The sequence below is a fragment of the Pelodiscus sinensis genome, chromosome 4 (genome assembly GCF_052426305.1).
Source record: "Pelodiscus sinensis isolate ZL-2025 chromosome 4, ASM5242630v1, whole genome shotgun sequence".
Classification (NCBI taxonomy): Eukaryota; Metazoa; Chordata; order Testudines; family Trionychidae; genus Pelodiscus; species Pelodiscus sinensis.
Genome location: NC_143055.1, coordinates 19606583 through 19620213, shown reverse-complemented (window position 1 = coordinate 19620213; position 13631 = coordinate 19606583). Strand labels below are relative to the sequence as shown.

Here is a 13631-nt window from a genome sequence, read left to right as displayed (position 1 = left end):
TACTTTCATTTAAGATTGTATAAATAAAATCCATGAATCTCTGATTACATAAGGCAATAATTTGACACAGTAACTAAAATAAATTGTAGTCCAGTATGCATTAACAAAACAGATTAACTAGACTAGAAAATACCTTTAAGTGGAGCTAATTATTTTTTCGCTAGCCAGTAAAAACTATGACTTTGTCACGAGTGTTTTTTATCAGGTAAATACCATTTCATCCCAGTTTTTTAGATGATAACCACATCAAATTAACCTTCCTGATTCTCCCCTAGCAGTGAAACTTTTCCTGAAACCACTGTCCTTGCTGCATTGCAAATTCCCTTTCCTAGCTGATCTCTTATTATAACCGCCACGGGTGCCACCGTCTTCGCTCTCTCTTACTTACTGCCTTTACTGCTGACCTAATTTTTCTGTAAAAAGATTACCATTGTGTATATATGAAATAGTTTAATTTTAATAAAGGATCTTTATAAAACTACACATTTTCTATAAATCAACTTTTTCCTGTCCTAAGATTAAGTTTTTATGTTGATAACTAATCTGTATATACTGTTATAACTTTGCTTTTAGGCTATACTTTAGTGCATCCTTTCCGATCAGGAGGAAAAAATTCAGAATTACTTTTGGTCTGTGATAAGAAGAATATGGAGACCTGGCAAAAACAAAATCTGCCACTCAGTATTGTGACTAGGTTAAAGGAAAGCAGCAAAACAGAAATGAATCATTTCAGGTATGTGAACAATATATAGGGGAAAAATTCAAGTTATTTATTTTGCAACTTCAGTGACAGTATACTGTCAGGCATGTTACTTTCTAGGATGAAAACTGAGGGTGTACAGTAGTAATCAATTATTTTCATGATATGGTTCTTGTTACATATTAATGAAATATACAATTCTTAAGTCCTGATGCTGCAAAGTGGTCAAATAGCAGATTCTGGGGAGCTAAGCACCCCCAATTTGGTTGGTTTCAGTGAGATTTGAGGATTGTCGGCACTTCACAAGGGTCGCTAAACATTTTGAAGGGTCAGGCCCTTAAGCAGTAAATAAATCTTGATTACACACAAAAATAACTACATCAAAAGAACATGGTTAAGATTGCAAGATCAAGTGCTCAGAAGTTACAAGAGATAAGATGGCCTGTGGATCTGTAATTCGTCCCAGTTGTGGGCATACATTAGGATTCATTGTTCAGTTACATTGTGTGGACATAGGCCTTATTTACTGTACACTATTCACATCATGCTCTAAAGACAGAATTATTAATTTTCTCTTAGACTTTTCTGTGGCACTCATCACTATAGTATCTCTGTGCTTCGCAAATGTCCGTGAATGTATCTTCACAAAATCCTTGTGAGGCGAGGAGTGATATTATCCCCATTTTATAGGCAGAGAACTAAGGCTTGGAGATTTAAGGTCCAAAGGTTTCTTCTAGTTTGGGGGGGTCTGATTTGAGATTCCTGGGACTTAGCACTTCATATGTTCAAAGCTTAGCATCTACTGACTTCAGTTGCAGTTGTGAGGACTCAGTATAGCTGCAGATCAGATTTCAGATTATCAAGACAATTACACAGTAAATGAGGAACACAACATTTACTGATCACTCATGAGAAGTTTGATTTAAGCATCACTGGCCAGAAATCGGTAATTTCATTTTGTATAGTATTTTGAGGTTTCAGATTTTAGCATTAGAACCCCAGGGTGCTGATGAGCAGGGCAGGCAAGACGGCTAGAAAGTAGGCAGGGTTCTGTCAGAAACCTTCCATGGTTTCAAGGAGAATCTTGACAAAATTGATAGTTGCATGTTTCAGTTATGACAAATTCAGAGGGAAAATGTTTCATTAACATTTTTTGAACAGCTCTATATTTAAGAGACTTGGTTAGTACTACTAAGCAGGGGCAGGGATAGAATCCAGTTGTCCAGGTCAGGATACACCTGTTTTAGCTATGAAACTGACCTTTCTCCTCCTGTAGTCCCTTGCAGTCATTCACTATGCATCTTTCAACATCTGCAAAAAATAATGTAGGTGTCCTAAAGTTAACAGCCCCTTCACTATACAACCCTGAAACATGCCCTTTGCCAATAGGCATCACAGGTAAGTACTGAATAAAGGAATAGTGAACCTTAATCTTGCAATTCAATCCCTGGCTCAGGAGAGAAATGTGCTCTGGTGTGACTGTGATATGAATGGTTTACTGGTTATGGTTAGCTGGTGGCATCTAGAGCGCCCCCCTGCCTGCTGCGGGCAGAGGGGCACTCCAACCTAGCCAAAGCAGCCCCCATCCACAGCAGGCCTGGTGCATCTCAAGTAGGAGCGCTCAAGCATTGCAGGCCCAGTCGGGGCATTCCACTACAGCTCCTGTCTGCCCTTCAGCCAGCCCACCCTCATTTAATTGGTTAACCGATTAACTAATTAAACAGAATTTTACATCCATAATAAAAATACACAAGTGTCACAACACACTATCACTGAAAAATTGCTGACTCTCATTTTTACATACAATTGTAAAATAAATCAATTTAAATATAAATATGGTACTTACATTTCACTTTGTAATATAAAAGCTTTATAAACAAATCATTGTATGACATTGTAGTTTATAATTACTTCACTAGTGCTTTTTATGTAGCTTGCAAAACTAGCCAAATATTTAGATGAGTTCATGTACCCTCTGGATGACCCCCTGTGGTTGAAATCCTCTGCTCTAGCAAACAGAGACTCTTTTGTCTATTCTCCCTCCCCCCTCCCCCACTTATCTAGGGTGAAATTCCTTTCCATCCCCAAATGTGGCAGGCAGTTAGACCCTGAACATGTGGGTCAGACCTTCTAGGCCATGGGTTCAGAATCTGGGGAGTGCGAAGAAATTCCTGGGGGGGGGGGGGGTGCAAGGCAACCCGGCCCTTCCCCTTCCCATCAATTTCCTCTCTCCCTCACCCCTCGTGTTTTGTTTTCTTCCTCCCCTCATCAAGTCTAGGTGGATACCTAGAAAAGAATTCTTTGTAGTAACTCAGAGCCCTCCCCATCTTGTGTCCCATCATTCCATCCCCTTGTCTATTTGTCCCCCATTCACTGTCTTCCAGTCTTAATGTCTTTGCACAGCAAGTCTTAGGTCTTTCCCTGTCATCCTTGCTCCAAATTGTATCTGTTACCCTTCCTTTCCACTCCCCACCCCATTGACCATCCATATGCTCTGTTTCCTAGTCCTAAGCACACCCACCCCATCTCCCAACCACCTTAGGCACCTGTCACTCATACCATTTCCTATGTGGATTTCTAGTCCCAATCTTTTTGCCCAACCAGTTCCAGCCCTCGCCATCTCTGCAATCCTTGTTACACACCGACTTCTTATTCCAATTTACTCCTTTTTCTTCCCTTAGTCCTACTACTATTCCTTCTGTATTCAAATTAGACCGTTTTCTCTTCCATGCTTCCATTCTCTTCCATAACTTGGCCAGATTTGGTTGAATTTTCCTGACACATAAACCATCCCTGCCAAATTTTAAGTGCCTGCTCCAAAGCATGAGGATATTAATTTTCAAACACAAGGTTCCCAGAATATTTTACCATGGGCAGATCAAGATATTTTTTTAGCCTTATTCATGAAAATGACTGAACGTATTTGGTCAAAATTTTCCCAATCAAAAATTCAGACTGAGGTATGCAGAAAAAAAAAAGAGAAAATTTCAGCCCCAACAAAGGTACAAGAAGCAGAAAACAAGATTTCATTATGGATGCCTGACATGTTTCATTAAAATATGTGGCACTATCAGCCCTGCCTATAATTTGTTTAGTTTTAAGTTCTTAAAACTTCCATCTGCATATTCTAATTATGCAGTAAAATAATTGCATATGAGTTTTTAATATAGCTGTGTACATCTCTCTTAACAGGTTATCATGTCTAGCCGTATGTTTGGATCTTATTAAGAAATGTGCATCTCTCTATGGATCTTTGTCATCCTTCCATGAGATAATGCTACCCATCAGAGTACTACTTACAGAACACATACCAGTGAGTGAATACCCTAAACAACTGCAGGTAAATGTTCTTCCAAAACCAATTTGCTAATGCAGAAATTAGTAAATTCTGATATCTTAAGTGTGCGCTAACAAAAAATGTAAAGCTAATTTAAACATGAAAAAAAATCAAAGGCCAAGCTTGGTAGTTTTTTAGGGTTTGATTTTCAGAAAGCAGGGGTATAAATATGTGATGCATTCCTCTGCCACACACCAAATACCTAGGTGGTCCCTGCTGCTGTATTGTAAACGTTCTCAACACATTAATCTACTACTGTTATGCTGTAAATTCATGCCTCAGCTTGTTGTGTACTTAACTGGTATATAGACAAGCTCTTAGACCATTGAAGACTAGATCATTTTTTCTGTGGAAAAGTTGGAGTGTTACATAATATTTGGATAGATTTTTTGTGATGCAGCTGAACCCACTTTGTGGGTAGCTCCTTTCATAGGAATAGCATTCTGGCAGGGTTACTGTTTCTGAGGATCTTGTATGAATCTGTAAGTCACTGGTATATCAAACAAATATATCAAATAAAGTAACAGTTCACACGGGCACTGGTGCTTTAGTAAAACCAGTATAAATATTTGTCCGCTTTTATCAGTAAAAGTTAGTTCATTCTTTCCTTTCTAGAAATTGAAGCTCAAAATGATCTGAATGTAGCCTGACTCTCCTCTGCATTCAGTGAGGATGGACCCTCTTACTTCGCAGTAACACCCTGTCAAGCAGAAGGCACAGCATGAAATATTTTAGCAAATAAGATTAATGTAGATGGCATGGAAATGCCATGTTAGAGTCACAAAATGTAACCCTGAGGCAATGAATATTCAGCCTTAGAGTTTTAAGTTGAGAGACAGGAGCTGAGTTCAAATAGGTTTAGTCTATTGCTTCTCAGTCACACCAACCTGGCCTTTTATTTCTTTGACCACAGATCCTTCCTGCTGTCCATCACAGCACCTCTTGTAGAGCTGAGAGAGCCTTTTGAAAGTAGCCAGGCCTGAAGGCTTAAAACTCTTCAGGACTATCAAATAACCTAAATGTTAACTCTGATTTTACTAGGAGAGAAGACACTTTGTTGAGGATCCCTTAGCTAGGAAAACATCATTCTTGAGACAGCTAATAACTGGTTTGTAAAATGTGATATCTTTTGATTAGCTTTTCAAATCCTAAACTCATTTACTTTTCCAGGAGTTGCATCAAAATGCTCTGAAAGAGATAGAGGACAAAGAAAAACACTATATGCCATTGGTGTGTGAGAAAAAAAAGCCTGTGCCATTGAAACTGTACACCCCCAAAATAGTAAAAGTGTAAGTACCTTAATCATTATAGAAATGAAGAAAGCAAAACTGCCAGTTAGGCATTGAGATAGTGTGATGATAGGCTTCAGGTAAAGGCTTGTAATCATTCTTTCCTAAATTTCCAAGCAGAGCTTCTGGAAAGTAGGAAAAACAAGGAGAATGGAATTGCCTCTCCTACATTAGGTGTACATAGCACAAAAGAATGACCTACCCCAATAAGCGAGCCTGAGAAATGGAGGAAGTATTGTCTGGTTTTACCATTAGGCTACGTCTCTTAGGCAGAAAGGCACTTGCGCAAGAGGGGAGTTTTGCATAAGAAGGAGCAGTATAGACTGCTCCTTCTTGCGCAAAAGCCCCTTGCGCAAAAATGGCAGCTCATTAGGTATGCAAATGAGATGGCGATATTCATCACCATGCCTCATTCGCATATCTTCTTGCGCAAGAATGCGCAATGTAGACATAGCCTTAGAATATAGGACTAGAAAAAAGGATCTGGAGGCTATTCCTAGCTTTCATATTCATTTCTCCCTAATAGGTTCATAGATCTTTAATGCCAGAAGGGAACATTATGAGCATTTGATCTGACCTCCAACAAAACATAAAACACAATCTGGGTATCTGCTTTAAACTAGTTCTTAATTTTGCACTGGGCCTGTCTTGGCTTCTCAGTTTTCCAGGATTCCCAGATTGCAACAGTGGCCAGAAACATGTTATCTTGGTCTGATCAACAGATTTTACACCTTCCTGTCACATACAGACCTTACTCCATGCACATCATATGTATCTTTTTGTGTTCTGAGCTAGATTATAGCCACATCCTGATTGTACTTGCAGTTAAGTTTGAAAGTATTTGGTAGCTTGTACTAAGGATGTTAAGGACTAGTTGACTATCCGATAAGCAAATGCTTATTGGATAGTCAAGTCAACTAGTTGATTCCCTTCCCCCCTTCTCCCCCATCAGATAGAGGCAGCAAAGTGGGGGGGAGGGGAGGAGAGAAAAGGTACTTCAAAACGGCAGTGCCGCATAGCTGAACCTAGGCTCTGTGCGGCGCTGCCCCTTTAAAACACTGCTGTGACATTTGCGTGGAGCCCAGGGTTAGCTTGGGACTCCCCAGCTAATCCCGGGTTCCGGTGCAGTGCACAGAGCCCTGGGTCACTGGAGAGTCCCCAGCTGACTTCAGGTTCCACAGAAATGCTGTGCGGAGTCTGAGATCAGCTGGGGAGTCCCCAGCTAACCCTGGGCCCCATGAGGGCGCTTCTGCTTTGAAATACACAAGAGTCCCTGCTGGGGACTCAAGTACATTTCAAAGCTAGCACACCACGTGCAGCCCAGAGTCAGCAAGACTTCCCCTGCAGGGGCTTTTGTACATTTCAAAGGAAGAATGCAGAAGTGCCTATCGACTAGTCGATGGAAATTCCATTGACTACTTGACTAGTAAATTACTTGATATTTAACATCCTTAGCTTGTATTAATACTGAATGCAGTTGCACTCTGACTCGGGTAGCAAGGGCATATTACACCAATACTCTGCATTGGCTGCTGAATCACTTCCAAACGGACACACTAATTACTTTCCTAAACTATCTTATCTGTTGGTCTCAGTTACTCAGGAGACTGCCTCTGTTCCACCATTTACTTTCATCCTAAACACTTTCTGGCTATTTGCTGAATTTATCAGGAGAAATATTAACCTTAAAACACATTGGGAGACTCCATTCTTATCCAGGTTTTTCACTAGCTATGGATGCTGACCTGGTTTTAGTGAGCTAATATGGTTGTCTTAGCCTTTATACATCTGAATATATTGCTGTGTGTGGAAGCTTGTTGTGTATTGGCTCTATAAAAAATGTTATCTGCTCTTATTCTAAATTATGTAAGGTTGTCAAATGCTTTTATTGTGGTATCCTATAAATATGTAATTATAGCTGAGACTGGTAAGTTCTTGGTGCTGAGAGTTGCCATAGGAATGTATAAAGAGATAGATGCTACTTCTTGATATTCTATTTAAAAACTAGACCCTGTGAAGTATAGAAGCATATACCTGACGTAATATTTTATGCTTGTTCATACGTGCACATTATGATTTCAGCCTGGAGTTTGGGAGAAAACAGGGAGGCAGCAAAGAGGAGCAGGAAAGAAGGAGGCTGATTCACAAACACAAACGTGAATTTAAAGGAGCTGTTCGGGAAATCCGCAAAGATAACCAGTTCCTTGCTAGAATGCAGCTTTCAGAAATTATGGAAAGGTAAAATATGATTGTTTCTAACAGCCATTGGTTACTCTGTATGCTGGCCGATTTTCAATTTTGGTCTTCATCAAGACTGTCATGTTGGCCAACCGTATGTTGAGGCCAAAACAGCTTTCTGACAATTTGATAGAAACTACTACATGACTTGAAGTCAGTTACACCTGATGTTCATTACTTATCATCCTCCCTATTTTAAATGTGTTGGAATTTTGCTGTTTCTTTCATATAGTAACATAATACATATTTCTAAGTACCATACCTATAATATTTTAACTTAAACTGCAGCAGAGGTTGGTGTTTCAAAAATTTAGCTTTTTATAAATATTTAAATCCACGCATATTATTTTGCCTGTTTTACCTGATGATGTCAGAATAAAGGTTTAAACATACTTTTGTTTTTATAGGGATTCTGACAGAAAAAGAAAAGTGAAACATCTTTTCAATAGCCTTGCTACCCAGGAAGGTGAATGGAAAGCAATGAAGCGGAAGAAGTTTAAAAATTAAGACAGTGACATTCTACAAAAAGAAACGCTGGAACGTTTTATATTGTACCTGAAAATAAAAATGTTCTCATGGGTTTTGAGGTGATTTATATCTAGGTACACTCCTTTTTTGGAAAACGTGCCTTTTAAGAATAGTCTGAAAAAGGATTCTGATAAATTGATTAGTTGGTTGTGAAGAATTATCTGTATTTTTAATGTGATAAATAAAGATAACAGCCTTTTGTTTTTTGTGTACTTAGTATATTATTGAAAAATAGTCGGCTGAATAAGCATTCAGAAAATTGTACAGATTGTGCATTCTTGACAAGAATTGCTGACCAATTCTGAGAGTCCATAATATGGTGCATCGCATAGCTATTCTAAATATAATCAAGTAACAGGCATAGACTTATGTATTTTTGATATTGCAAAATTTCTCACATTGAATTAGCATCATAGATTTATAATACTGAAGATCAGGCAGTAATGTTTTAATTAGCCATTGGCTTCAGAAAAGTGTAATTCCTGTTCTTTAGGGCTTAATAGAATTAGTTTGTTGACAGTATCTGGTTAAAGCCCAGCATCCATTATCAGTTCAATAATTGTTGACATTTGCTTCATATGTATTGAATCTTAATGTTGGCCTCAATTTGCCATTCTGATACTCCATGTAACAAGGGTCAGTTAAACAGACTAGCTCAGCATCTTCAGAACTGTCTGATTAAGCTCACAGCTACATCTTTAAATCATTTTTGTATATTTTATAACAAAACAAGTTCAGTTACTACTGACAATGTATTCCATCAGCTACAGTTGTGGAGAAACAACAAATATTTCACCCCTGTTTCACAATGCAAAGTTGGTTGCCTGAATTGGATCAATATCCCAGCATTCATCACAAAGACTTATTTTGCATTCTTAAGAACCCTCAAGGATCTCTGTTGAAAAGTATCTATGTAAAAATGGCAACTCTTTCCTCAATTTCTGGGTATTTAATGAATTGAGACTGTGAATATTTACTGTTTCACACTTACTGCTAGCCCTGTAGCACCAGCAATGCAGTGGAAGAGGGAGCTGGCTTCTATTTTTGCATGTTTCATTCATAGCATTGTTCCCCTAGGCCCACTCACGTGAGGTTACTCATATGAGAAATGCTTTGCTGGATCAGGGCTTAAGTTCCAATTGGAAGGCCAGATTCTAACCATAGATCCCTCTATACAATCCTTTTCTTTCTATCTACATATTTATTCCATGCTTGTTACAATAGTATTTCAAATGCAGAATGGATCTCCCTACACGTAAACATCTCCTTTTAAAAATCTGACAATTTTTCCAAGATTCTGTACTCAGCTATTATACAGAAAGATATTGTTGCACAGGTGATGTCAACAGTGGTCCTGCAGGATTTTTATCAATGATGGTTGTGACCTGGTATGCTTAGGGCAGCCCTCACTGGAAATACCAAGGTAAGGGCAGGCTGCAAAAGGGAAAAAAGATACTCCCAAGACTGGTGGGTAACAATGAAATTAAACTCCCCAACCAAACACAAACTTTGATCCTGATTCCCCCCATACTGCTTATCAAGAAGCAAAAAGAAATCACACAGCCCTCTTTGTTGTATTGCAGTTCTTTGGCTCCTAATCAGACTGTGAGGGCGAAGTTATTTTAAAATACTATGTACATATTTACAGTTGTATGGCCTCATCCATCCATCCATTTTCACCTCTGACTTATTATACGAGTGCCTCCCCTGTGGCATCCTTGATATTGCCAGGGAAATCTGGGAGGAGGAGCCCAGTTCGGGGGGGGGGGGGAAACAATTGAGCATGTCTTGCAGATGAGAGAATGGATAGCCTGAGTCACAATTGAATGAGATAATCTAGCAAAGGCACAGAATCTCATCCTCAGTGTTTGGTCCCTTTTATTCCACCTAAATAAACACAAGAAATCAAAGATGTTAACATGGCCCTGAAACTGTCCAACATTAAACAGTATTAAAGTTTTGTATAAAGAGACCTCAGCCTGCTTAGTATCATAGTGTAAACATGATTAAAAGTCCTTTTAACCCTTTAATAAATATACAGAAGAGGAAAAATGTTAAAGCATTTAAAATGTAGTTTATTAAGTAAGGTTTTTACTTTAACATCTCTTTTCCCTTTCTGTTTAGCTGTGAAGAGTGACAGCAAGCAGTCTGGTGGCACCGTAAAGACTAACAAATTTGTTAGGATGTAAGCTTTTGTGAGCTACAGCTCACTTTGTCAGATGCTTATGTCCTGATCAATTAGTTGGCCTATAGGATGCCACCAGACTTGTTTTTGCTCAAACGGACTAACATGGCTACCTTTCTGAAACTTGTTTTTAATGATACTGACCCTCCTTGTCTGGCAGTCTTAGATGGTAATAACTGCTCCTTTGGGAAAGAGAAAGACAGTTGAGATGGTCAGGAACTATCATTGTTGTAGTTGTAAATAAAATCCAATCTCATTTTCTAGAAAACAAAACATCTCAAACACACGCAAGAAAGAACAGCAAAGGTAGAAAAGGCAGCTTCTAGCTCTGGTTTTCTCTCTTACGTGCAATCTTGCTGCTGGAGAAACAGGTACCACACATACCAGCCACTCTGGGTCCTACACAGTAAAATAAACCATCAAAAAACAACAGGGCTAAAAATACCTGGGTAGATGTCTGGGTTCCCTCTGGAGCAGTGGTCACCAACCAGTAGATCAGGATCTACCAGTAGATCTTGGAGCCTCTGACAGGTGATCCTGACTGGTTTGGCCAGAAAGCTATCACGTGCTGGCACTTCAGTTGCCCCCCCTCCCCCCCCCCGATGCTTCTGCTCTCTGCCTTGGAGCTGCCCCCCTACGACCCTCCCGTTCAGGCTGTGGGAGGGAGAAGAGGCAGGGTGCTGATGTCAGCATGTCCTTCCTCCCACCACTACTGTACCCTATCTCCACACAGAAGGGAATGGAAGGAGCTTGGCAATGCAAATCTGTCACTCGCACACACAGGCTACGTACAGACTGGCATGATTTTCCGCAAATGCTTTTAACAGAAAAGTTTTCTGTTAAAAGCATTTGTGGAAAAGAGCGTCTAGATTGGCATGGACGCTTTTCCGCAAAAGCACTTTTTGCAGAAAAGCGTCCATGCCAATCTAGACACGCTTTTGTGCAAAACAAATCTGAGCTGTCTACACTGGCCCTTTTGTGCAAAAGGACTTTTGCCCGAATGGGAGCAGCATAGTATTTCCACAAGAAGCACTGATTTCTTACATGAGATCATTAGTGTTCTTGCAGAAATTCAAGCGGCCAGTATAGACAGCTGGCAAGTTTTTCTACAAAAGCAGCTGTCCTTCACTTTCATCTCCTGACCCAACACATACGTGGGTGGTGGTTGTTACTATTACTGCTTGCAAAGAGTGTTATTTTTGGTTTTTGACTGGTCTGTGAATTTCATACTTTTCATTTCTCTCTCATGCTTAAATTTAATTCTTTGAGTAATGAGTTCTAAAATGCCTAACCTGTTATGGCTGGAATAATTATCCCTATGGTAATTGCTGCTCCTGGAATTGGCTGGCATGTCCCTGCAGCCCCTGGGAATGGCAGAGCAGGGAGTCTTCACACACTGTCCTTGCCTGCAAACACCACTCCTGCAGCTCCCATTGATCAGTAATGGGGAACGGTGCCCAGTAGAAGCTGTGGAATCAGTGCCTGTAGCTGAGGGGCAGCACATGGCACCATGGAGTCACTGTTGTACATGCCAGCTGCTTTCAGGAATGGGACAGAGCCAGAGCAGGATTAAGCCTGCCTTAACCCCACTGTTCCACCACGCAAAAGCTGTCTCAGTTTAGTGGTACCCAGACAGAGCCTGCATCCTGAATCCATGTCCCAGTCCTGAATCCCCTCCTGTACCCAACCTCTTGCCCCAGACATGAGTTCCCCTGCAGTCAAACTCCTTCCTAGAGCTTGCACTCTGAAATCCTTCCTGGACCCCAATCCACCATCCTGGAGTAAGTGCAGAGCCCCTCCCAGACTCTGAACCTTTTGGCCCAAGACCAGAGTCTACACCCCAATCCACTTCCCCAACCTGGTGAAAGCGAATGAGGTTTGGGGAGGAAGGAGGGTAAAGGGGCAGGGTGAGGTCTTGGTAGGTTGCCAGGTGTCCAGTTTTCTATCGTCTGGTAGAAAAATTCAGAAAATACCGGACATGTGCAATGTGTGGTATTTTCTGAATTCCCGGCTAGGTGCCGGATGGAAGCCTGGCAGGGGAGCGACTTGGAGGCAGGGCCACGATTGGCGCTAGGAGCCTGTGGTCGTGTGCAAAAGCTGGGGGGAGGGACGGGCTGGGACTCCCAGCCACTCTCCCCGCCCAGCTTCTGCACTGGACCAGAGGCTCCCAGTGCCAATCACAGCCCCGCCTTCCAGCTGGCTGCATGCAGAAGCCTGGCAACGGGAGTGGCTACCAGCCACTCCCCTTCCCCAGCTTCTACTAGCAACTCAAGGGAGTACCTGCCGGGGGCGTGGCCCCTTGGACTCTGGCTGCGGTCTGTGGCTGCACCCCTCCCCCCACCACCAGCTCTGCTTCCTGCCCCCCTTCCTCCCAGCTCCCCCCCAGTTCCTCCCAGCCAGCCCCGCAGCCCCCCCAGCTCTGCTTCCTGCCCTGCCCCTCTCCCCCCCCACACATGATCAAGTGTGTCCATTTTTTTGGCGGGGTCTACCTCGTAATCCTAGGTCTTGGGGAAGGGATGGAATAGGGGCGGGAAAGAAGTGGGGCAAGGGTATTTGGGTTTGAGGTAGATCTCACATTGCACTTAAAATGAAAAAGTAATCTTGTGGTTAAAAAGTTTGGAGACTACTGCGTTAGAGCCTGGGTTCCAAAACACAAGCATGCTGCTATTTTTAGCCCCACAGTGTAAGCCCAAGTCAGTTGATCTGTGTTCTGAGATTCACTGCCACAGGTCTTTTTGATGTTGTTTTGTTGGCAAATTTGTACCACTATCAACTGTGGGGAGGTGCAGAAAGAAGGCAGAAATATAGGACGTAAGTGTGGGGGAAAGAACTGATCGCTAAAGGGAAGCAGGAGGAGCTGTTAAGAGACGAAGAAAAGGTTTCTGAGTAAAAGCAGGAGCGGCTGTTGATAGAGTTGGAGTGAACACTGGCAGAGGGCTTTTATGAGTCAGAGTTTGGCAGCCTCATTCAATTCCATTGTGAAGCATTCATTCAGCATGTAGGACTACATTTGGGTTAAATTAGTACTGTGGTAGAAAGCCATTCTATAAGTATTAACAGTGCTGAGAACTGCAGATTAAACCAGGGTTAAGGCTAAGATAGCTAACAATAAAAGGAAGGAAGTGCACATTTAAAAAGGAGATAAACTTGCAAAACCACAAAATTTCTGTGGAGGGCAGTTTATTAGGAGAGACATTTTGTGTGATGCTTCAGATATTACAATAACTTTTAGTGAATAAGAGATTTCATCTCGCTCATTCAGCTCTGCCTTTTGCCTGATTCTACAGAAAACTATAGTTTTGTGACATCATCTTGCCTGTTTCTGACCAAATTCTGAATTTGAGCACTGTTCCA

The 13631-nt window shown here is 41.2% G+C and overlaps 1 protein-coding gene across 1 annotated transcript in view; it reads left to right on the top strand.

Annotated features, from left to right (window-relative positions):
- NOP14 (NOP14 nucleolar protein) overlaps window positions 1-8293 on the top strand; it is a 52444-nt gene extending 44151 nt beyond the window's left edge. Inside the window, exons 14-18 of the mRNA XM_075930837.2 lie at window positions 574-733; window positions 3893-4040; window positions 5208-5326; window positions 7409-7564; window positions 7972-8293. Of these exons, the coding sequence (XP_075786952.2) occupies window positions 574-733; window positions 3893-4040; window positions 5208-5326; window positions 7409-7564; window positions 7972-8071 (683 nt within the window). The 3' untranslated portion in view covers window positions 8072-8293. The remainder of the gene's footprint in view (window positions 1-573; window positions 734-3892; window positions 4041-5207; window positions 5327-7408; window positions 7565-7971) is intronic.
- Window positions 8294-13631: the final 5338 nt, after the last annotated feature.